The sequence below is a fragment of the Lasioglossum baleicum genome, chromosome 15 (assembly GCF_051020765.1).
Source record: "Lasioglossum baleicum chromosome 15, iyLasBale1, whole genome shotgun sequence".
NCBI lineage: Eukaryota > Metazoa > Arthropoda > Insecta > Hymenoptera > Halictidae > Lasioglossum > Lasioglossum baleicum.
The window spans coordinates 9,391,777-9,417,154 of NC_134943.1; the positions used below are offsets into that span (position 1 = coordinate 9,391,777).

The 25,378-nt window shown below is 48.1% G+C and overlaps 1 protein-coding gene across 1 annotated transcript in view; it reads right to left on the minus strand.

Moving 5' to 3' along the window:
* Meltrin (disintegrin and metalloproteinase domain-containing protein meltrin) overlaps nucleotides 1-25,378 on the minus strand; it is a 56,727-nt gene that overhangs the window by 21,156 nt on the left and 10,193 nt on the right. The window contains exon 2 of the mRNA XM_076439029.1: nucleotides 2,384-2,475. Within this exon, the coding sequence (XP_076295144.1) occupies nucleotides 2,384-2,475 (92 nt within the window). The remainder of the gene's footprint in view (nucleotides 1-2,383; nucleotides 2,476-25,378) is intronic.

Here is a 25,378-nt window from a genome sequence, read left to right on the forward strand (position 1 = left end):
GTCAGAAATCCAAGGAAATGTTCCAGGCCCATTAGAAATTGCTGGAGGCCGGCGATTCGTTAGCCGGGGGGGGGGAGGTCGATGAGAAACCCTGACCCATCGGGTACATTTGTTTCCCGATATCGACGCGGAATGAGCGCGGGTCACGGCGGAACGGTAACTGGAATATCGAGAAACGTTTCCCGGCCGTTGGCGAGTGGCCAGGTATGGATTGCTAACCGTCGCCGTCCGACGACGATGATAGAATCCGCGCCGGGAGAATTCCGCGGATCCATCTATCGTCGATCCCGACTGCATCCTAGCCGCGTGCCCGGAATACTCGAAACGTATGACCTGGAAGAAGCTTTTTCTCCCGTCGTCGTCGTCGAGAGCAGAATAGAGAGAGAGGGAGCCGTGGACTCGGGGGGGCTGCGATCGATGGAAGCTTGGAGACCATCGGCCCGTGAATCCCGGCTTTTTGCCCGACGACGATGCTCCCAGCGTAATCAAACCCGCCGAAGATGTTTGCGCGAAACATACTCCGACCGCGGCTGTATCGTCGCCCACGAGTGCTCCGGTCGCTTCGAATCTCGGCGTAAATCGCACATGATACGCACTGAGAAAATACTCGACCATGGTTTTCCATCTGACACCACTAGCTCGCGGCTGGAATTTATCGATCAAGTTTAGAAAAGTGAAACACGAATCCTTTGAAAAATATAGTTTTCTTTTTTGTATTTCCACGCTGTGGGAACCAGATAAACGGTGCTTTCCTCTGAGCAGGCGTTTTCGGATAGCAACGTCCGATAAAGTGTCTCTCGCGTGGGACGTACATAGTCGCGTGTTCAGAGATTACGAGACGGCTTCTAGCGTAGCGATGTTCTCTAGCCCCTCTCTTCAAACAAACTTCATGGACAAGTCCGATCGCAGACAGTGCAAATGCGACAAGTGTGTTTTGACGCGTCCTCGACGTCCGCTTATCGCATCGCTTCGTATGAAACTGTTTATAGAAGAGATACCAGATCGAACTCGCAACTGTTTTAGATCGTGAACGATGTTTTATCGTTAGAGATCCATCGGTCGGGAGTTACGTTGGACGCCGACCCACCCTAGGTAACCGGAAATTAGATTCATTGTCGCGTACAGACGCGCTGATAACGCTCATTCTTCCCGTGATAACGAGAAACGAGGCCAATTGCTTCGCTCCGTCGACGCCGCGACACCGAGGCTGCGTATGGGACCATGCAATGGACTGCGATCTGTGTTTCTACGATCTAGAATCTAGAGTATCTGGAACATTGTCGATCATTCGTGGTACGTTCCAGGGACGAGATTGTGGGACAATAGTAGGGCTTCCACAAATGGCCTGCAGTACAATTGAACATTCTAGGTCCTTCAGAAAACATCTCCCAAAAGTGGTCAAGAATCTAAGGAACTATTCTAGGATGCTTAGAGACTACTGTATAACCTGAGGAAAAATCATGGGCTCCCAAAAGAGGCCAAAAATCGAAAGAAATGTTCTAGAAGTTCTGGGAATCGTGGTAATGCCGCTGAAAAAAATTGTAGGGCTTCCTCAGAAGGCTTGGAACCCATGCGAAATTGTTTTCGAAGCTTGCAAAAACTATGACACAACTTTGAACAAATTGGAGCCTGCAATATCGACTCCCAGGGTTACTGAACCGTCTTGAACGACAGCGTTCGGTTTGTTTTGTTTGAGAAACGCGTACAGCTCTTAAGGGGATCCGCAGCAGCCCGTTCAAAAATAGCTGGTACGCGCAACACGCGGCTCGGAAACATCTGTTTCTCGAGGTATCGACCGTAAAGGAAGACTCCGAACGCGCGAACGTCCCGACTCGACGGCGACGACGGAAGGAACCGTTGTTCGGCAGAAAATTCGCCAGCAGCGAGGCGACCTCTCGACTTCTGCCGGCAGGTAGGTCGCAGTTAGCGAGCAGATCCTTGGATTTGGTATTCGCGGCGCGGCGGTGCGCGACGCGACATTTGCATCGAAATTGTTGCACCCGTCGACGGCTCGCGACCCGCATTCCAAGTCGCGGGCTTTGCTTCGTCGACGGAGCCCGGCGACGCTCCAGATTCGAGCTTCCCCCGCGCCTTCTTGATTAAATGCACCGTCCCACGGTTCGAGGAATATTTTATTCCGCCTCCTTTCCATATATTCTTCCCTACCTCTCCGCTGGGGTTTGGTACGATGGAAAACCGCGTACCGACGAAAAATATCGCTGGGATAGACTGCGGATGCTATGCATATTTGTGGATATGTATAGACAAACGCTACAGAAAAAATACTGTATAGCGGTTGAAGCTTGCTCGAGGTTGAAGAGCTTGAAGACCCGACCGATTAGCAGGCAATTAAAGGCGCTAATTAAAAAAGAATGGTACTCACGTTCTCTTTGGTGGTCGAGATCTGCCGTTTCGTTCTCCCGTGATAGATCCGTGGCCTGACCAGCGTATGCCTGCTGAAATCCGCGGACGGTCCTGAAACAGAAAATCGTTGGCGGTTAGATAGACTGTTCTCTCTCGGGCTCCCTTTGTCTATACTCGACGAGAAACGGTGTTCGAAGGGAAAAAGAGTTCGACTGTCGCCCTGCCCCGGAGTATTTCAGTCGCTGGCAAGTGTCCCGCGGGAACGCTTTTGTCCCGAAATTCGCGGACGGGCGGGAACGCCGTCGTCCGACGGTTTACAGTGCCGGCGCGCCCTTCTACGCTAATCACATCGAGCCGAGTCCTTGACACCGAGCTGAACAACGGGGGAAACGTCGAGAATGAGAGAGAACACGAGGGAGGGAAAGAGAGACGCCCGGAGGGCCACTCAGACAATTTTCACGGGCGTCCCGTTAGCGTAGCTTTTTCTGGCTGGTGGTATCGATCATGATTTCGGAAACTTCAAGGCCTCCTGCGACGCTACACCATGAATAGAGCAGCTGGAAAAGGCGGAGGACGTGAAGAAAAGACTTGAAAAGCCCATAGAAACTTGTTAAGACCTGCAGAATATACTTTCAGACCTGCGAAAAAATTGTAGGGCTTCCAGAAGACGCTCAGAGTCATGGTAAAAATTCTAGGAGCTGCAGAAAAATTGTAGGGCTTCCAGAAGTGGCTCAGAGCGATGGGAAAAAATTGTAGGGCTTCCAAAAGAGGCTCACAGTCCAAGAAAATATTGTAGGGCCCGTATAAACCATTTTAGGCCCTGCAGAAAAATTATGGGGCTTCCAGAATAGGCATAGAGTCTGTAGAGGACGTTATGCAGCCCGGGAAAAAATTCTGAAGCCAACAGAAGGTGGTTCAAGCTAGCATTCGTGGTTCGTCGGTCCTCAAAGTCTGGATCCAGCAACGGTACATCACGAATAGAGGATTACCACGCTTCCTGCTAGATAGTATCTCTCGGTGGTCTGACCCAAGCTTCTTCAAAGCGGAGATTCTGCTGATCGGGCCAAAGCAGGAATCGCTCTCGCGGGATCACAGTCTAAAAATATTCTCCATTGATTAGAGCCAGTCGGTTCGACGGTGGCCTTGATCTCAGGCGTTGGCCGCTCGATATTCCATGGATCGGAGCGTTCTCTGTTCGCGGAGCATCATGAAAACCCGGGAGAAGAGGAGGCTCGACCACACGATTCGTCACTCTGTCCGACACACACACACACACACACGCGCGCACGCTTCTGCGTAGGCCGCGCTGGAGCGTAGGTATTAAATGGTCTGTAATTATTGCTCGTCGGTCTCGCCCGTTTCGCGCCTTCTCCTCTCTCCTCTCGTCTCTCCCTCGCGTCGGGCAACGGTACTCTCCTCGCGTGCTCCGCTGCTCCACGCTTTCAACGATAAAAAGAATACGCTGCGCACCGTCGTCATCGCCTCCTTCCTCCGGAACAAAGGTCTCGCGTTGGCGCAGACAAAAATATTATTCTTGGCGCGGATCGAGGATGAATTTTGCGCCGCGAGTGCCCCCGAGAGCTTCTTCAAACAAAGTTTCCCGCCGTGGACGGCCGGAAGTTATCGAACGATCCGGTTCGTCCAGGATTTAGCCGGGTCATTTGCGTCAGACGAACAGACAACGGTCGAACTGCGAGCTTGGAATTGCAGAATGGTGCTACGAAGATGCAGCTTTACTTCCGACGTTCTGAGCGATGCGGGAAAGCTGTAGAGCTCTAAAAAACGGCTTAGGGTTTCGAGGACACGTTCTAGTTGCGTTAGGAAACATACTAGGGTCTGCAGAAAAATTATAGGGCTCCCAAAAATGGTCAGGAATTCGAGGAAATACTCTGCGGCACGTAGAAAATACTGCAGGATTTATAGAAAAATTGTAGGGCTTCCAAAAGAGGCTCAGAGTCATAGAATACATTCCAGATATCCTACAGAAGACATTTTAGGGATCCGCAAGGTCGCGGAACTGTGTTCCCCGGTTGGGACCGCAGAATGCACGTTCTCACGGAACAATGCAAGTAGGCCTCCCACGATTTCAATGGCAGCTCGGCGGTTTCTGGATCAATCGTGGCCGGTCGCCGAAGGTCGGATCCATCTGTCGATCGATCCGAGCGAGGTGTCCCGTGGCTGGAACCGTCTGATGGTCGCGATCGATCGCGAGAAGAACTGGGTCACCGTGGAATTTTGATTGGCCTTTTAAAACGCGGTCCATCATCGGCAGAACGAACACGACGGAGAGTCACGAGCGGATCGGACGAAACACGAGGGCACATGTGCCTCGCTTATGGGAACGAGATTGACGTCAACAGGGTAGCAAAGCCGTGAAACCGGCGTCGCAAAAACCACGGACCAAATGTATATCCACGAAACGAGCGGAACCTCATGCGATTAATGACGCAAGAGATGCGTTCGCTCTTTTCTTTTCAGCGATCGCCTTCCGCAGCGAAACGATCTTTTATAGGTGATACGATGCGATGTCACGAATATTGCACAGTCTCATGAAGAAATAATTGAGAGCAAAGTTTCGTGATCGAATCAATGCTGTTGCAGGCTAGTTTACCGAGTACAGGTAAACAAAACAGTTCGCCCTCGTCCCGGCCGGCAACACGGCGAGCAAAGTCGCATAGTTGCGGCCAGTAACGATTTCAATAGGTGCGCTAACGACACTGATCTCGTTACGTCTGAATCGGACCGGTTTGCACCGGGCGCGAGCGCGCTCCTTTCGCCAGCGGATCCGCTCGAAAACAACCGTGTCCGAATCCAATCCGCGAATCTAATTGGGTCGCGAGAGCGGTCCCGAATTCAGCCCCGATAATTGCTTCCCGATCCTCGGACGGATTTAAACCGGCACAGCGTTCGATTCGTCGTTAATTTCCTGTCGCCCAGCCCAGAGAGGAAATCAAACCTCGTTCGAACGTCGCTCCTCGAATCGCGACCGACCGGGGACCTTGACGAGCCGATAATCGCGTTCGGATGAATCATCTAGGCTACTGATTGCAGACGACTCTTTTGCCCTTATTGCAACGCGAGGAGAGTCATCCGGAAGCATCATCGGATCTTTTAATTATCTCAGAGCCGTCTGACGCGTCGACTCTTTTAATAACCACAAGAGTGGCGACTATAAGGCGCCCTCAAAAATTGATTATTATTCAGAATACTTTTAGTCCAGTCAACGAAAAGTTGTACAGGGAAATGGAAGGAACACGATTTTTAACTTTGGGACTTTGTTTGAACTAGTTAGGAGGTAAACATACTAAAAGTCCCCACTCCTAGGAAGTGAGCGGGGTGCTGGGGGGTACGTAGAGGATCCCCTTTTTTCGGTTTTCCGCTTATATCTCGGAAACTATGCGTCCTCAGCGATAAGACCACTCGATACACAATTAAAGCTGATAAAATGTGCCACAAGATAGATTTGATTCAGTTTTTCGCTATGTCGCATAGTTTGCGAGATGTCCACGCTCAAAGTTCACTAATTGTGCTGAAGAGTTAGCTAGTCAAATAAGGCAAAAAACTAATAAAAAAAATATCTCGGAAACTATGCGAGATAGCGAAAAACTGAATGCAATCAATCTTATGGCATATTTTGCCAGCATCAATTTTGTATAGAATGGTCTTATCGCTAGGTCACATAGTTTCCGAGATATAAGCGAAAACCGAAAAAGGGGACCTTCTAGTTCTAGTTCTTAATTAGTCCAAACAAAGTCTCAAAGTTAAAAATTGTGTTCCTTCCATTTCCCTCTACATCCCCCTTACGAGCATTTATTGAGTGGACCAGTAAATATACGGTTTGCATGTTACTTGAAAAGATGTTTTCGTGTTGGAACAGCTTCGAGTGCAAAGGGATAATGATCTCGGAGTCATCGGACGTATCGATTCGTTCAATTAATTGTCTCGGAGTCTTTGATATCGATTCACGCAAGGCTGACCTTTTGTGTCTTATCGCGACGACTCACGCGATCTGCGATGCAGAAAGCAATTAGATCACGCGAGGTTGAGCACTGATTCTTGGAAGAGATGATAGACGATGATCGACTCAGATCAATGGAACGACAACAATGCTTGATAATTAAGCTCTGGTTTCGATGTCGAAGATAATAAACTCGCCGTGGACGAGTTGTCGAGGAGAAATGTTCCCGAACGATTTCATCCAATTCGCAAAAATGAATGACCGACTATGAAATTGCTGATGGTCCAGATGCTGCAGATAAGCGTCGGCGAACGATTCCACGCAATTCGCCAATGAGGCCGCGACGATCTCGTAGCTCCGCAATTATGCGTTATGTTATTGGCGTGTAAAAATACCCGCAGTCAGCGAGTATTGCGCAACTTCCCAGCGAAATTCGGGTTAACGGCGGACAGTCAACGCGAGAAAGTGCTTGTAACGAACCCGCAGCATGTTCTCCGGCGATCTTCGAACCGAGACGTTGATCCTCGACACGTTTAGATCTGAGAAACGGTTTGCGGGCTGGTCGGGCGATCGATGGATCGGTTTTCTCGTAAAATCGTATTCCGTAAAGCGTCGAGGCGATCTTGGGAAACGGTTTCCGTCATTCGGAGAGCGACAAAAGAGGCTGGAGCACCAGGAACGATTTTAGTGCCTTTGGAAAGCAGGTAGACATTGCAGAAAAATTGTCGGGCTTCCGAGAGAGGTCAACAGTCCACAGAAATATCCTGGGATCTATGGAAATCATTTTACGACCGGGGAAAAAATTGTAGAGATTCCGAGAAGCGAGCAGGGTCCATAGAAACATACTGGAGCTTGCAGGCAACATTTTAGAGGGGGCGAAAAATTGTAGGGCTTCCAAAAAATGCATCCGAAACCTATGAACGTAACGATAATTGGAAGACGGTTTCCATCATCCGGGGAGAGACGTCGAACGCGGATCTTGGACAGGGAGTAGTCTGTTCGCCGAGGAAAGTTTGAGAAACGCTGTCGGCGTTAACGACGGGGAGGGGGAGAGGCACGAGGGAATTAGCGACGGTCAATTAGGTCGTCGTTAATTCGGTGTGCGCCGCGCACACGCTCTCGGCCGTGTACAGAGTGTTCGGGCATATGCGAAGGCGGATCTCGCGCGTTTCGTGTTCCCAGGCCGCGTATATCCCGATTTCACATGTGTCCCGGGGATTTTGCATCCTTTGGGTGCGCGACGGGCATGAGAAAATTTGGTGGGCCTTTCTCCGGGGCCGAAAAGATCCGCAATAAGTACAAATTGCCCTCCGGGGCGCCGGGAGCTGTTGCTTCGAACTCGAGAGCAAGGAAACCGCGCCTGCTTGCAAGGGACCTTTTCCTAGTTTTCTGATTTGCATCCTAGACGAGTGTAATGCGTTTGAAAGAACGGACAGTTCGATGTTACAGCAGTCTCACCTTCTGATAAAAAATGTCCAGAGCCAAAATGTTGGGAGATGAAGAGACGTTCTCGGGGCAAGGTAGAGGGGCTGAGGAGTGACTGAGGTGTTCGGAGCCAAAGTTTTCGGGGATCCGGAAGTCTAGACTATACAGAAATAGGCTGGCTGGTAACGTCCACCTGTGAATGCGCTAATGTTACGTCGACGGATTTTCTGAGTAAGCTGGATCGAGGAGGATTTTGCCATCGAGAGGAAAAGTTGAGCAGACGAGTCAAGAAACTATGTGCCGAGACCGGCCCGTGGAAGAGTCCCTCGCCTAGACGCTTTCGGATTAATTGCAACGTGAATGAACGAGGAGCCTGGGCTCACAGTGAATGGACCAATCAGGGCTCCATTTCTGCACTGGTTCGCAGGTCCCCGTCCGCGCTCGTTAGTCAATTAAACCTCGTAATTATAGCTGGCTCTCGGAGGTTCGGCTCCCTGAGCCAGGAGAACGAGAGGGACATAAAGAGAGCGAGAGAGAGAGAGAGAGAGAGACTTGTCCGACGACCGATGACTCACGACGGATGTTGCGAACCGCTCGATAATGTACGTGCACGCGAGCGGTGAACTCTTCCGCGTTAACTCTTTGCGCTACGGATGAGCTGGACACTGTTTAGTACGCCGATGTTGGACGATGTTAACGACGAAGCGGTGGCGGCGCGAGCTCGCGGTTTTGCTACTTTCATTTATCGCTACCTGGTACCGCGGTTACGTCGTCGTTAAACGCATTCCTGAATATTGATCTCATCCGACTCGTTCGAACATTCAGAACGAACCCTAACCGAACCTTCAGAATAAAGACTCTAGAAAATAAATTTAGGGGCTTGAGACAACCTGGTTCCTCAGCAGCTCTTCAGACACCCAATTTAGCTTCTCAGCTTCTAGCCAAGGACTTGAGTTAATAGACAGCGTAAGGTTTTTGAGATCGTTGCCCACTTAACAGCAGCATCGGTCAAATGACCGACTTCAGATTTTTTAGTTTACAATTACTGAAATCATATAGATACCCTCATGGTAATCAAAAATGACGCGGAATCGGAATAAATTGAATCTTGTCGTTTTCAGAAAGCAATTCACTTTTAATATTTGTTATTAGTAGACAGCGGATCTTTATGCATTTATAGGAGAATCGAGTAGATGAAATTGAAAATTGTAGGAAAGTTTGACAACTGAAGATGTCAATATATGATTTCTCATCTATTCAAATTATTAAGGGAGGAAATAACATTCTATTTGTTTTTTATTTCTTGCAATCGACGCAGACAATTTTTATTTTGCATAGAAATCCGCAGTCTAGTAATTACTGTTAACTGGTGGAGATACAAGTGTAGAGATCGACGGTCGACCAATTAAAGAGACAATTGAGGAGCATAATGTATCGATTTTCCTCGATCTTGTTAGCGATTTTCGGGCCAGCGCGTCCCGAAGAGACCCGCGAGAATCCATGTCGCGTGTTCCGGCGCGGTGAAAGCGGGCTTCCGGATTTATTGAAATTGATTATCGAGGCGTGCCGAGCAGAGCAGAGCGGATTCGAAGTTCTTTGTTCCTGTAGCACAATGCCAGGCGGAGCTCGTTAGCCGAAACCGGGTAGAAGAATCCGCGAGCACCGGTTGTCTGTCGGCTCGCGGAAAAGAAAGGAATAGCTGAGGCGATTGCCTCTAAATAAAGCAAAGCTTCCGACCTCGAGCAAGCCTCTCCCTCTCTCTCTCTCTGTCTTCCTTTCACCTGGTTTCGAAGGCGAAGTCCCGAGCGAGCTAATCAGCGATCGGCTTCGTTCTGCTCGGCTCCGCATCGCTCTGCTTCGCTCTGCTCCGCTTTGCTCGGCTTCGGCATCGAGTTTCCCCGCGGATCCGACCGTTTTCCCGGACCCCCGCGTTTATTCGTCGGATTAATTCCCGCTCGAGCGTGAAATCGATTTAGCCTCGATCGATCCCTCGGAGCCGGTGCAAGACTCGTCTTCCTTTTCCGGGCTCGCGTGCCGATCGCCCAGCGGAATTTTAACGGCCCTAGCCGCCTCTCTGTTTCGAACCATCCACGCTCCCTCTTTATCTTTTTTTTTTTTAATCCGCCGGTCCCTTTGTTCCGGATCCGGAAAAGGATTTGTCGGACCAGCAACCGAGTAATCCTCTTTGTGGGCTTTTTACCGTGTACCGGAAATCCGTGAGCACGACGGACGATGCTTCTCTTCTGCGTCCACGCGATGCCGATTTGAGTAATTTCAACCATTTTACGTATTGAAATTACTTGACTGCCCCGTCAGCCGCTTTGGTTCTGATCGATCTTCGTACGCGGCCAATCTCGTAATCGATTTATCGACTGCGGATCTTTATACAAAATCAAAATTGTATCAATCACGAAAGTTTGATCAGTGTCTTCTATTAAATTGTTTTAAAGGCGAGAAGGATGGAAGCATTAATTCTCGGGTTGACCCAACAGAATCCTCAACTTCTTTTTTCTCTGGCTCCGGTCGTTCCCTTCGGAAATTCATTTCGGGAAAAATTCGCCGACCCTCTTCGGACTCTCTCTCTCTCTCTCTCTCGCAATCTCTGGGCACCCTTCCGTCGAAATTGCTGCCTCGAGCGCGACTGCGTGCTCGCAAAAGGGTCGGCTCGATTAGGCGAACAAAGCTTGCTCAGCGGTAAATCCGCTCGAGATTAATCCGAAGCTCTGATGGTCGCGCGTCGATGCTCGTTTGGTCATTCCGTGGGCGAGATAAAGCTACGGATGTTGCAGTCTACATATGCAGAAACCTTCCCCGACGATGCACAGTTTCACAATTAATGGTGCGCTCTTTAAATCATAATGACTTATCCATAAATGGACCAAACGATTAAAAATGGTATGACCAGTTATGAGAGAGTTATTGCGATGTAGAAGCGTGTCCCATCAATTGTATGACTTTAAGTGCTGGAGGATTTTTGCATGGATAATTGCGTCCCCAAATTTTAAGCGACGGTGGGCTTGAAGAGTCGAGGAAGCTCGGTCGTTTGCGACGAATTCATTCGGGCCGCAGGATCTTTTATTCGTCGATTACGCGAAAGGACTCGTTCGTTAGCGGAAGTAACGACGCGCTATTTGCGTCGACGACGACGATGACGAGGACAACGTTGGGGAGGAGAGATCGAAAGAAGAAAAGAGACGAAAAGGAAACCGAGTGAAAGAGGAGGGAGCGGGGTTCGCCCGCCGCTAATCCAAGACGCGAAACCACCACTTGACGCCTATTTACGGCAATTAACCCGGGCCGCGTTGACGAACTTGAACTCCCCAGTTAATTGGATGCGCCGCGGTGCTCCTCGCGTTGTGCGGGTGGACCAAGTTCTCTCTACTCTCTCTTACTCTTCCCTTCTCTCGCCGAAGGTGGTATTTATTCGGGCGACCTGTCTCTTCGACGAGAACCCGCGCGGAAGAAAGAGCAACGGGTCCACTTGGTCATCGAGAGACTCGCTCGAGAATCGATCGAACCCTCGAGAACAATGTGAGCTACTCTACCCCCTACTTCATTAATTTTTGCGTTGAAATAGCCAAATTTCTGTAAGACAGATATTCGAACGGTGAATGTCGAAAAATCACTTAAAAATGAAATAATTTTCATGCAAAATTAAAACTGCATTAAATGCAAGATACAGAGGCTACGTTTTTCATAGATAATACTATCGTTGCTGTACCCGGTAATGCAAGAATTCATCGCGGAATATCAAGATAAATGAAAGAAAATTGAAACTGTAGACGTTCAATTATCTGACAGACCTCATCCTTGCACTGGAGATCTCCGGAATCAGTGGATGCTATTAACTATTAAATGGTGATTCAACGACGTCTCATACCTTCAGCTAAAATGGCAGAGACTACGCGAAACGCAAAACGTGGCTATTTCTTCGCCACGGCGGCGAACAACGTCGATAATTATTATCAATAACCTTATTCTCGGGCATCATAGCCGGCGTTATCCGCTGAGCCGATAAAGCTGCGCGCAAAGCTGCTTTTAATTGGCAGCTCGAACCGGCACGGCGGCGGCTAGATGATAGTTTCACGACCGTGTTTGCCTCCCAGCTCCCTTTTCAATGATTCTTTTGTTCGGCGCCCCTTTACGGTAAACTGGCTCCATTATCGCGATCTCCGAGTGCAATTTTTCAATTCTCTACCACGCGATTGATACTCCATTACCTTGGTCCACGAAACGTCTTACTACAGGGTGCGCCGTACACTAACTGTAAGCCTACTGTATAACTGTTAAAGCTGAAGTAAACCTATAATAGGTTTCGGTGGCTCAATAAAAAAAAAAATTGTACAGTAAATTGCGTTGCACATGGATCGAGCTATCTAAATCAGTAAGTAGGATAATCGAGGTTCCACTAAATCGCGGATTGCGCGAACATGCTTCGAATTGTACGTGTCCCATTTATCGGAAAAAATCTCACGAATATTGCAGTGAAAATTTGATAAAAAAATAATTCGGAACAAACATTGATTTGTCAACAGCTTCCGGGCCCATTTTTCGCAAATGTCGAGCGCAGCTTTCGACCGTGATTCAATTTTTCTGTTCCATACAAACATACCAATCTCTCGATTCCTCTTAGCCTATTCCAAGCAAAATTTCGAACCGTTTCGCGGCCAGAGATTTCTTCTCAAGCCCCCTGCGTTCCCGATATCGGTCTCTCGAGCTTTCGGATCACGTAGCGGCCGTTCCCGGTAAAAAATTCTGTACGCGAGAAATTCCAGCGTTGTATAGGAACGGCCCCGTGTTTCCCGTAAGGTCTCGCCCCCTTATAGAGGAGGCCAGATAGAATAATCCCGAGGGTCGATCGCGTTTGCCCGACACGTACGCTGGAAGCAAATTACGTCGGATATCCGTAACCTTTGCGCAGCCGGCTTTTGTCTCGTTCTCGTTTCCACCAGTTGTGTTAATTAAACACGACACCGCTGGTTTTGCATTATCGCCGTTATTGTTTATCGGACTGTGGGAAAAGGATTCATAGAACAGAGAAAAATGGGTGACTGATAACGGGGCTGCGACATTGTGGACTCTACAATGCGAGGAGTATAGAAAACCAGAGAAGAATGATGAATGAGCTCTGGAAAAGAAATTAGGGAGTTGTGAAAGTGATAATTATATTTCAGGTAGGGTCGAGGCTCTTGACTGCTTCTTCGGTGCTCGAGAGGAACAATTGAAATAACGGGCGTGAATACGGAGTGAAAATATTGGAGAATGGTGAGATGGAAGCTAATGAGGATTTAATATAGTTTTTGTTAATTGTGTTGGAAGTACTGCTGCTCTTGTATTTATCTGGAAAACTGGGTCCCTCAAGCATCCATTGTTTGAAGAATAATTAAATGTTCGAACGGATGTTCGAGTAGATTCGTGTAAAAATTTACCAGTCCAATTTCCAGTAAAAGTGTACTCGTTGGAGATCTACATGTTTTTCCATTGTTGCTCCCTTGAAATCAGAATTAGTCAATTCTCATAATCAGGATTTACCGGATTTGCTTAAAATTCGCTAAAAAGCAGACTCGACTCATTTTTCCACGTCCAATTAAGGTACACGTCCAAAAACGTTTCTAACTGATTAGAATCTGTGAGAGAAGCACAGCTTTCTTTCTTATCTCTCTCGGGAGAACGGAAGCAGAAATTGTTTAAGAAGCAAACTCGCGTTGTTTCCGAGGCGACCGCAGATTTCTCGCGGAAAGGGAGCCCGGTCGTTTAATTAACGGGCACCGTAAGAGGACACCGAGGCGATTCTCGAAGGAATTGCCGCCATGAGTCAGAGAGGAAACCCCTCGCGGATCGATACCGTCGGAAACTTCCTCGGGTATCGACGTTGTTTCTTGCCGGGTCATTTTGCGTTTTCTCGTAACCGGTTCCTCGATATCCCGGGGTAATCGGCGACCGTTCAGGATCGTACGTTCCCATTCGCAACTATGGTTTTGCACCTATGCGATCGCCGATGGCGATAGTAACGGTGGTAATGGCGGCGCAATGGCCGTTTCGCTTGGCGACCGGACAAAAATCCATTTTATTCTTTTATCTTTCTCGTGATAAAGATAACCGGAACGTTCTTGGGCACATTCGAAAACCCTCGACAATATCGCGCAATGTTTAATGAAAAGCAACATCATGTAATTGCCAGGTTGCGGATTTTAATGTTAAATAAAAATTGTATTAACACTAGAACTACCAGACCAGTCAAAATGACTGGTTTTACATTTTAAAATTCCCACTTCATGTTACATTTGTTTCCCGCAATGATGTTTACAGCGATGACTATAGGAGTAATATAATGAATTTTATTTTTGTTTAATTTATTCAGAATCAAAATAATTTTGTATCATGGCTATTTATATCAATAACGGTCATTTTGACTGGTACTTCTCTAAGTGGAAAAGTATTCAATATTTGGATAGATTTATTGATGTTTTGCGCAACGTCTTATTTTGGCGCCGCAACATGAACATAAACACAGCTGCGATTTAACGTAACATGGTCATCAATGTGTTTCACACGGTCATTTTGTATACGCGATAGCCGTTGGAATAGGACCTAATTATCTTTTATATAACAATATTTGACTAGCCCTAAAAATGGCAAGACGATTGAAAATCTCTGAATTGTTGCAAAAAGTGAACAATACACCAATGGAATGCTCTGACATCGAGGATGGGGAATTGCACGAGCATGAAAAAAGTAAAACAGAAGAAAATGAAATTGAACTTTACAGTGATAATAGTAATAAATAGGGTAAATATTACGTTTAGGGGAGGCTAAACAGTAATAACGAGATTATAGAGACAAAGAAAATGTTCAGGAGTCCACGGAAAGTGCATGAAAAAATATTTTGAATTTACGTAAAAGAAGACGTGTTTGTTTGCCTTCAAGTTCCGAGGACGAAAATGAAAGTATACAAGATCCAGTTGGGAAAAATAAAAGGAGGGCCTAAAGCTGGAAGATTACCACTACATAGTATTTTCAAGGACATATCGGTCACATATTCCTTTTGTAAGATAGTAATAAATCGATAAATATAAAAATATTCTATTATCACATATTTTTTAAAGACCAGTCATTTTGACTGGTTTTGGTAGACCTGGCTTCGTCGATATTTCTACTGTTAAATGCAATACTGTTGTACGAATATAAATCAAGACAGGAACCTTCACAATGATTCGACAGAGGACGTCTCAATATTATTGTATCGGACTGCAAAGATCTAAGCATTGACATTTTCGCACGGTGGAGCCATTTTAGGATGCTTATCGCGCCCGCATGCGATCGTTTCCATCTCGTGTAATTGATCGTGACTGTTGATCGTCGCCCCCTGTAGCTCTTCCGTGCCCCACAGTCCTCCCATAGTCCTCGACTCGAAGGGAATCAGTTTTCGTCGATCGAGGAGAGCTCTGCTTTCAATTCCGGCCGTCTTACGGGCGTCCGATTTTTCCACGTCGAAAAAAAACGACGAGAGAAACGAACAAGAGAAAGAGAACAGAGTCGAAACGAGGGACGAAGGGCGAATCGACGGGGGTGGTTTTCTAGGGATGGCCAACTCGGGGCGGTCCTCGAGAGATCGATACCTCGAAAATTGGCGGAGAGGCGCCGCGTCTAGGGCCAGTCCCCGATATTCGGTAACCCCGAGGCACCCACGTAGAAAAAGAGGGTCCGAGGGCTGACCGAGGGCAACCCACGAAGAGAAAGAAGAGAGAGAGGGATCACGACTGCGTGGAGAAGCGTAGATGTGTGTGTACGAGGACGGTCTTGTGCGTGAAAGTGCGTGTAGTATACACCATCGCGTTTTATATTGGGCGTGTGTCATCGCCCCGCTTCTTCGAGCTACTACGCGTCCTGAACGCATGGGAGCCTTCCGAAGATCCGGCGAACTGCTTCTCTTCCTTGGATTTTCACTTATCGCCACCCTTAACCATCCTCCTTATTGTATGGTTATCTACCTGTGCAAATTGTAGCCTGGAGATCAGCGGAAATGCGAGACGGCAGTTTTGGATCCGGAATGGTGACCATTGTGCTGAGAAACTATCACGAGGTGGGATAAATGAAACAGGTAAACTACTAGCAAGTGATTCCGATTAAAAATTGAGACATAAAATTCGTATTGCAAACGGGTGTTTGTTTCGAGCGACAGTGGCTGTGTATGCGAGTAGGCGAGTCAGCGGAACGAAGCAAGGGACCGGGCAAGAATCGAACATAATTGAACGAGAAAACCGAGGAGGATCAGAGGAGGCGGGCGCTCGTCTCGTTATCGAAAATCCATTACTCGGCCGGAGGGATCGCGTTTCTCGTTCTCTTCGTCCTCGGTCCTCATCCCGCTAATGGTCGTCGGCCGCATCCTCGAAACTTTGCTGCCCTCGAGCGACCTCGTCGTCGTCGTCGTCGATCCGTCTCCCAGGCGGCTTAACGACGTCTAATTACCGCCCCGATTAATCACCCACGGCGATTCGTCGACGCGCCACGCACCACGCACCTGGTTCACCGACCAAACAACGACCGATTTCCAATTCCCATTTTTTTATCGTATTAAACGACCTCGTCTAGTCTCAACCTCGACTAGGCAGGAACGGATGCAACAATACCGCGATACCTTATCCGAGGTGCGGCAGATAACCGCGGCAAAGATAATGGCGGCCCACGCTTTTCCTGGCACACCATTCTGCGGGATTCTATGGCTCGAGATCTTCCACGTTCTTTGTGCATCGGTGCACTGAATATTCCATAGGAGACCTCGGTTTGCCGCGGAAGAGTCTTCGAAGATTCCGCGGTGAAATTGAGAGCGGAATCGGGGAAAGGTGCAGAGCTCCGAGACTGTCAAAGGGTCTATACAATCTCGACGAAGCTTCACGCAATCACTAATTTACTACTCATTATTTTTCTTTATCTGTGGACTGCATTTATGACGAAAATCAGAAGGAATTTGAGATCACCGTATCAGAGTGTACAAATTGATTTTTCTAGCTACAAAAATTGATTCTTTTTTTCAACGATTATATATATCGCAAAACCGATCAAAATCCCTCTCGATTGCAATGCATCGAGCGCACCAGTGCACCTCTCTCCGGTTATTTTCGCAAATATGCATAAAGTTTCCAGCAGCTCAAACATCCGAGCGTTTATGTTGAATATTCATCCGGGGAGGTCAAAAATCCGAGCAATTAACAATTAATCGCGATCCAACTATTCGCTGGGGGTAAGCCGGAATTATTGTACCCAACCTCTCGGAGTGCATCGAATCGCGGACGCGTCAATGAAACTCGCCGAAATCCGAATTCGGATCGAGTCGCTTTTGAATTATTGTTTCTGTTGCTGCTCCACTCGTTCCATTAAGAAATCCGCTTCCGTTGACGCGGATGGGAAGCGAGAATCAACGGGGGAACAGACAAGCGGGGAAGAAGAGTCGAGCAAAAAAGCAGAGAGAGAGAGGGAGAGAGAGAGAGAGGGAGAGAGAGAGAGAGAGAGAAAGTGGAAGAGAGGAGAACGAGGGAGCACGGGAGAGACGCGGTGTTATTTCTGGATTCGAAAAACCAGAGGCATCGAGGCTTCTCTGCGCCGTTCCATCACGATGTGCATCGGAAATCTTCGAAGACGTGTCTTTAATCCACGCTCGAAGCGGTCGAACTTAAAAATACTCCGACATTATTTTCGACTTTTCAACCTGTTAGCAACTCGATTTTTCAAGTATGAAAATACTTGATCATGCTGACGTTGTTAAGTGGCTCGTGCGTGTTACAGCAAGCACAGAAAACGTTTATTTCGCAGTCAGCTCAGGCGTGACGTGCTCGATCGAGGTAGGATTGATGCAGTTGTTATGACAATCGGCTGGTTTTTAAAAAGGAGACTGCGGTGACTTCGCGGGCGACGTTGACAGTGTGCTAGCGGGTCTCGTGTCTAGCCACGAACAATGGTATGTACAAGCTATGCAGCTACGTGAGTCTCGACGAACATCCTGAATGTCTGAAACCGTCCACGTGGTCGGCAGGAAGCGCGCTTAAGGATGAATCGTCTGATAAATTATGCATTAGGTCTCCGCGGACGGTCGAACGAATTTCGAGAAGCAGGAAATCGACGAGGCCGACAGAGAGAGGAGAAAGAGAGAGAGAGAGAGTATACGGTACTTTGCCGGGACTCGGCTAATTCGACAATTTCACGACCTGGAACAAAATGTGTGCGCCAGCGTACGACGTGCATGCAGTGTTACGTGCTCGTTGTCATGGAAATGTCACGTTATTAGGAATTTTTCCCGAGCTCGAGCAAAGCGCGCGAACTGTAATTACGCGCGGTGCGTCGTCATTAACGGCCGCTGCGCTGGAAACACCGTCGCGGTTCAGTTAAACCCGTTGTAAATAACCGGGCTGCTCCTCGGGTTCGTTCTCTCGCTTGCTTCGCGGGTCCGTCGATTAACATGCAAATAACGCGTCGCGACGACCACCAACGGCACGCGTTAATTACAGGCGAGAACACCTCTTCGACGGACGGATTATCTCTTTTGTAATTTTCGTCGGCCCGTTTCGCCAGCACTTCGCGACCGCGAACTGCACCTGCTCAACACCCGCCGACCTTTCTTTGGTGATTAGGCTGGAATTAGGGGTTTGATCTTTAATGCTAAAAGATGAAGAAAATTGGCCCCGTCAGTTTTACAAATAAACCGACTCAAAATTGGCGACCGTTCCGTAAAGCTCCCCTGATGCTACCAGAGGACGAATTCAGGGGAAAAGATTACTTTCTGCCAGTACCGACGACACAAGCACGACAGAGACGAAACAAAACCGAAAGACCTGTGTTTATAGTTTGAAAGGGCCGTAAAATCGTTTACAGTCAACGTGTCGAACCATTGATGGTTTTTTTTAACAAGAATAAGTATTGATCATAAAACTGGTTTAGTCTATCATAAAGTACAGGTATGACAAGAATGTGTTTTCGAGGTACTGCAACACCTGCTCCATTCATTGCTGGGAAATCGCGTGGAAGAATATTTCTGCAACTTCGCGAGCTCCTCGCAGGTCTCGGGGTGCACAGGTCAAGAAGAAAGGAGAAACTGGTCTGCAGGGCGTAAGCCGACCAAAGAACACGAAGCCCTTCGACTTACGACGTCGTCAGACCGTCCGATAAAGGGATCTACGACGTCGGTTACACCGGTCATTGGACACCCGACCTGTCGCGCGGCTAGAGCCGCGAATCCTCCTCCGCCGTCCTCTCCAATAAACTTGCGCGAAACCTCCTACGTGTGGTTTACACGTGAAATTCTCTGACGAAAAAACGCCTCAGCGCTTTCTTCGTGATCCCGCTTTGATATTAGGGAAAGTTACCGGCAGTCGTAACGGTTCGAGTCTAGAGAGCGTGTCTGCCATTCTCGTAACCGTTCGGCAAGCTTTACTCTGCGGTCCTGCGATCCTGGTTTTTTGCAGGACCGCTTGCACACTGGCTCTCGGCTACCTTGGTAAACGTAGTTGCCGGGAGGATCGATAGCGTACAGAGGATTCGACCAATTGTTGATCGGGCTGGCTAGACGCTGGCCAAACTTTTCTGCGAACCTGACCCAAACAGCTTCGCAAACTTCGCAAATTTTTAATCAGCCTTCTGTGTACCTTGAGGATAGTGTACCTTGGCGCGGTTGTTGTCCTGTCGTCCGCAAAGATTTAGCTACCTGGTGCACTTTGTTAGTTACTAGGCACGCTTCTCTAAATTGCAGCATGCGAAGTGTACGAATGACGAGGATTGACTGAAGGTCTTTATGCAAGGTGAAAATTAATGGGAAAATTGAAACACCCGATTTTGTAACAAATGCATTAAATCCGCATATTAATTATGCACACAGTAACAGATCAGCACTGTGTTCAGTTCCCTGATTATGTAGGGGTGAGCAAACGTAAAGTTCGATGAGACAGTGTTTTCACTGGAAGCTGCACTCTGTATGCACCGGCCAGCTGCCCATTGTGCAACGGATAATGTCGTGGTCGTTTCTTCGAAACTATCGGAACAATCCCGATTGAAAATGTGAAAAGCTGCTTGGGTTGTTCGGTTGCGACACGTGCCGGTCGTTTCGCCGGAACAACAAACGGTGGGCCGGTGCTGCGTGCGTGCCCAGCCGACGATGAAAAGTCGATAGAACGTCGGCGAAGCCAACGAACCTGTGAGTCATCGTCGTCATCGTCTCCCACCTAACGAGACGGCCGCTAAATCGGGCGCACCTCGTCCGCTTTGCTCCGCTTCGACAGACCACTCAAGTTTTACCTCGCGCTCCATGCCTCACACGATTCTTACTGTCAGGTCTTCCGATTGCGACAATACGTTCGAGTCGCGACAAAAGCTGCTTCAACGTAAACACGTGCGTTAGAAGACAATAAAACGCGTTTACACGCTGCAGCGCGCTGCGCAGAATGCATTGCCTGATCCTGTATTGCGACGCCAATCTTGACGCCGAATTATTTTCGATCCCCTATTATTAACTTCGAACGTAGACGAGAATCGCGAGTGTGAATAAATCACCGACATCGGCAAGATAATACTTACTTGTTGATAATACTCTTTAATTTTCAACTATTCTGTTGCCAAGCTCTTACGTACATATTCGCGACACTTTTCCGATTAAAACGATACGCAACGCGATACGATTCCGATCGTATTTGCTCCTGTAATCCACGATAACGTGGAACCTTGTTTATCCGAACTGATCCGTGAAGCACACGTTTTTAGACCATGGAACAATTATCTAGCTACAATTTTAGATGAAATCGGTGGAAACGCCCCTTTCACATTACGATTATGGAGTGTAGTAGGATTTAAGAAGGCGCCTAATTTTTACAGAAGCGTTCCCGATATGCCCAGCGATTCCTCTCGAGCGTGTTTGTCGATGTACTCCGCGAGGAGGCACGCGACGAGAGAAATTCGAGGCAATTGTTGTTGCAGTTGCGTGCCAGGTCTCGTCGGCACGTTCCCGCGAAAGCTGTACAAATTACCCGATTTTTCCGAGTAGAAAACGGCGAGACTTACGGCGCCTTTCTAATTGTGAACTATCTTTCAATCCGCCCAGACCCTAAAAGCAACGAAGAACCTCGAGCGTCCCGCGGAATTGATTGCGATTGCCGCGGTTTAACCGGAGCCTGTTATCTTACATTGCAGCACAAATCAAACCGAACGGCAACAGTAATCGAGTACTCGTTTCGATTCGTTTCCCCGCGAACGATGCTGTTCCTCGAAGAATATCGAAGAGAGAAACATTCGCGAGAGCAATTACTCAAAGACGCCCCATTTAGCAGCGGAGAGTCAAAGTTTCGTTCCTCGTTGTATTTCTTAGGATGTTTTCAATTTCTGCATAGGTCAGCAGACAGGGTGCCAGTAAAATCGGAAATTCATTTCACTTTGCGATGGAGCCGCAAGTTGTAGGAGATGAACTTTTTTTAAGACAAATGAAGTTTCACTGTCCGTTTAGCTTCTCGTTCGCCGTATTTTTCAGAATATTGTCAACTCCCACGGGATGTCAGACGTTTTATATTGAACGGAAAGTTCACTCCATTTTACGATCATGTTACAAGCCGAAGAACAAGAACGAATAATCTATACATAGAAGAAGTAGACGACGTTTCATGCTGTTATTTTTATTCGCTGCAATACTTTTTAAGAACATTGACAATTCCCAAGAGACACTTCGACGGCCAAGCAGTTTAAACGAAACTGAATTAAATTGTTAATTGCAAACTGAAACGAAAGAATAATCTTCGAAAGAGGAACAAAAATTGAGAAGAACCTTCCTAACATTTCCAGATTCACTGGGTCAACCGGCATCGCGAGACCGCCCATTTTCACCGAAGATTAGGTTAAAAACGGCCGCGTAGCGGAGCCATAGGGGCTCACCGGCGCAGAACACGTTCAGTATGAGATTGTTGTTGAAGCCCAATGGATTCGCGTTATCTCTCTCGTGGCCCGTGTCGCGTTATCTTGGAAAGCCGACGTCCGTTTCCTCGTTCTCCTCGTTTTTCCGGAATCCCTGTTCCAACCATGACCGGCTGAAATAATAGAAAATAGCGACCGGTGCGAGAACGCGGAAACGGAAGAGCGGTCGAAATTTATTCCGTTTCCGGGCCAGAGGAAAACGAGTATTCGTTCGCGAACAAAAAAAAATCCAGCAAATCCAGAAAAGAGAAAAATGGTGCTCGGGATCGACCGTTAATCCCGTTTCTCGATTAAACTCGATCTGTTCCCGCGGATCTGGCGAATAAAAGTTGCCCGGCTGAACGATTCCGGGGTAGTTTCTGCCGGGGTGGCGAACTTGTAACAAAGGCTGACCGATTCGTTCGGAAATTAACCGCGAAATCCAACTTCTCCGAGTGTTCTTTTCGGAAAACAGTCGGTCGCGAACAGGTAAACGCGTCTCTTAATCGATTCGAAGAAGAAAGCCTCTTTCTTCATTGTTTTATAGTTCTGGAGACTTTCCTCGAAACTAACAATAAAGTGCAGACGATATTGTCTTCCAGTTCTGCGAACTAAGCGTGAGGAAAATATTTTAAAAAATCCTTGTCCGCGAGAGTTCGAAGCGAGCAGAAGTGTTAGAATTTCCTTTTAAAGCGCCGGGAAAGGACGCGACTTATGGTGCGGGATAATAGTAGCACTTTATACGTCCACCTCGACCCATTCCAGCATCCTCCATAGAACGATGTGCGATGCCGTAATGGAAGGATGGACCATCTCCGTCGAGCATCCGCAGCGTTTTTCTCACGAGATTCATAGAGCCAGAGAGTCCCGGTGGTTCGAACAACGAGGAATTTGATAGACGATCGCCAACAGCCAGAAGCAGCCAGCTTTGGTGAAAGAGAAAAATGCGGGCCGATAACTCTGCCAACCGTGTGCAGTACTCTATCTTTCTCTCTCCCTCTTTCTTCGTTTTTCTTCGACGCTGTTCCGAGCAGTCTCCGAGAATAGACGCGCGGGTCTTGTTAATAGAATCCAGCTTTAATTCAGGACTCGTTTCCCTCGGAGCGAAAAACGCTGTTCTGCCCCCATGATGATCGAGAAGAGGGAGAGGACCCCGTGTGGCAGATGTCTCGGGAATCCGTGGCGCGTGCTCGAATTAAACCAGCGAGAGAGTCGATTCCTCCTCTCCTCCCTGTGAAACGCTGAAGAGACGATCCTCTCTCACTCAATCTCTCTTTCTCTCGTCCCCCGCTTCGAAGTTCCTGTGTGTATCGTTTTACTTTTTACTTACGAGAGACTTGGACCGACGCCAACTCGGCCGATTTTTGTTCCTCGGTTTTCGAAAGCGTTCCGGGGAAACCATCCCCGCAGGCTGCTGCTCGCACCTGGTCTCTCCAAATCGTTCGATTTACCTGCGGTCTCTGCTCGCTGTGGTTCACACTCGGCCCAGCTGCACGCAGAACCGCTCTCAACCCTCGAACCTCTCACAATTTCCCTCAAATGTCCAGCCAGATCGACGCCTGCATCTTGAACCCGCTCACTGTTCCGCTTCGTTTCAAGAAAATATGCGTGACTCCGGTAACGAACGTTTCCAGAGCGTCCATATTGAAGAATGTTCGATGCCGGTGTCCCGGGTGCAGCGTCGTCAGGTTTGCAAAACTTCGATCGGTTGCAAGACCGTCGAACGAACGGTGAGCCGTGTCGAACGTTAGGAAAATTGCGCAATCGTTGCCGCATCGTATCGCAGGAAAATTACAGCGAAAGTTTTCCCGACGAATTCCCGATGACTGCACGCGCGTTCACCGCTCTCTCGCTCCAGTTTCGTCCGGTTTCGATAAGCGGGCACCGGCGAGCAGCGTGGATCTCCCTCGTAAGAATAGTAAGTAGACCATCGAACGAGAATGGAGGTCGATGGATCGCGAGTGCATCGCACACTGCACACGCTTTTCCACGGGGTCCCGGGGCTGCTCGCGACTATCGTCGCCTTTACTTCGGGGTTGCTCTTTCAACGCGAAGCGTTCAATGAAACTCCCGACACCTTCGGCTCTGACAATTCATCGCTCCTTGGGAGCTACTCCAACATTTTCGAATAGGTTCTTGTACATTGACTTACTCGTCAATTATTCTTAGATCGGGACAGTATTCTCTACTGTATCAGAAGTTCGTACTCTAGCAAAGTGCACTGAAGCGCAGCGAATGAGAGACGAGGTACAATACCCTAAATTATTATATAAGTAGACTACGGACTTCATGCATTCACAGTAGAATTCTATACATGAAATCTAGAGTTGTAGAACAATTTAAAAAGTTTGAACACGTAGTTACCGATTTTTAGATTTTCAACTTGAACATCCTGGTTGTAATGAATCAGAAACCTCGAAACATGCAGAAGAATGCAAATTTCGCCTTCTCGCAATTTATATTTTCATGAATATTTTCCGATTTTTCGGTAGCTGCATTGTCACTGCAAAATTGTTTCCGTCGTCGAAAGATGGAACAGTTCTGCGCAGTCAATTTTTCCGGGATAACACCGAAATCCGGCAAATCGCATAAAGCAGCGCACTAGCAATTCCAGAGGGGGTGTATTCGCAGCAATTTCGTTGCGGAGAGCGTGGGCTCTCGGATCACCTTTGAATCGCGTTCATCCCGAGTGTCCGGAGAGAGAGAGAGGGGTGGGGGAGAAAGAGAGAGAGAGAGTAGGAACGCGGCCAATCTCGGCCGATTATGCAAATGGTCGTGTTGCCGTTAAATTGCATCCGGCGAGCGCGACATTAGCGTCGGATCGCGCTTTCCACGGGGACCGCGAAAATTACGGGGGAACACGGTAGCGTCGTTCCCCGGCACCGATTTTTCCCAGCCCCCGTTCTGTCCCCTTCCCACGGCTCGCGAAAATGGAGTCGCGAAAGCCGCTTTCACGCTCCCGGACGGCGTCGAATTTATTCCTCCATTACTCTCCCGTCGACCCCGGACCGTCCATTAGAACGGTGCATACGAGCTTCGACGCCACGCAGCGCAACGGTGCGCATATACGAGCTTCGATCGAGGCGTTCTCGTGATCGCGAGAGGTCTTCGCGTTTTACGAGGTTCCGCGTCCATCGTCGGGAACTTTACGAGCCAAACAGATTCCCGGAAAACCTTTTTAACTCCCCGGCTCTATCTTTGTTCCGGCTTTATCGCCCTCGTAAAGCACCGACCGACGACCGATGCCTGCTTGTTTTCCCAAAGTAGGGTAAGCTGATACATTCTTCAGTTTCTCGAATTTTTCTTCATACCAATTACGTTAAAAAAAGCTGTCTTCTTAATCGGATATTACTGCAGCATCCTGCAGCGAGGAGCAAGATTTCTTTCCAACAATTTTAGTCTTTCCGGAAAGTGCGTTGTCCACGCTTCCGGTGAAGAATGATGAACGTATCAGGACTTCCCGGAATTCGATCTCCGGTAGTCACGCGTGACTAAAGGTACAACGTAAGCGTGAATCATCGAGACGATGTTCTTTTTTTCCCCTGAGATGTTTTGGATGGTGCATGGAGTGCGTCGCTGCAGGGGCGCTGAACATCGCCTGTTGTCTATATGTACATCGAAAAAATACTGGTGCAATTTATCTTCTGGGGAAATCGGCTTCGGAGCTGTATTTCTTGCGATTTTGCATAGTCCGTATTATTTTTCGTGAGT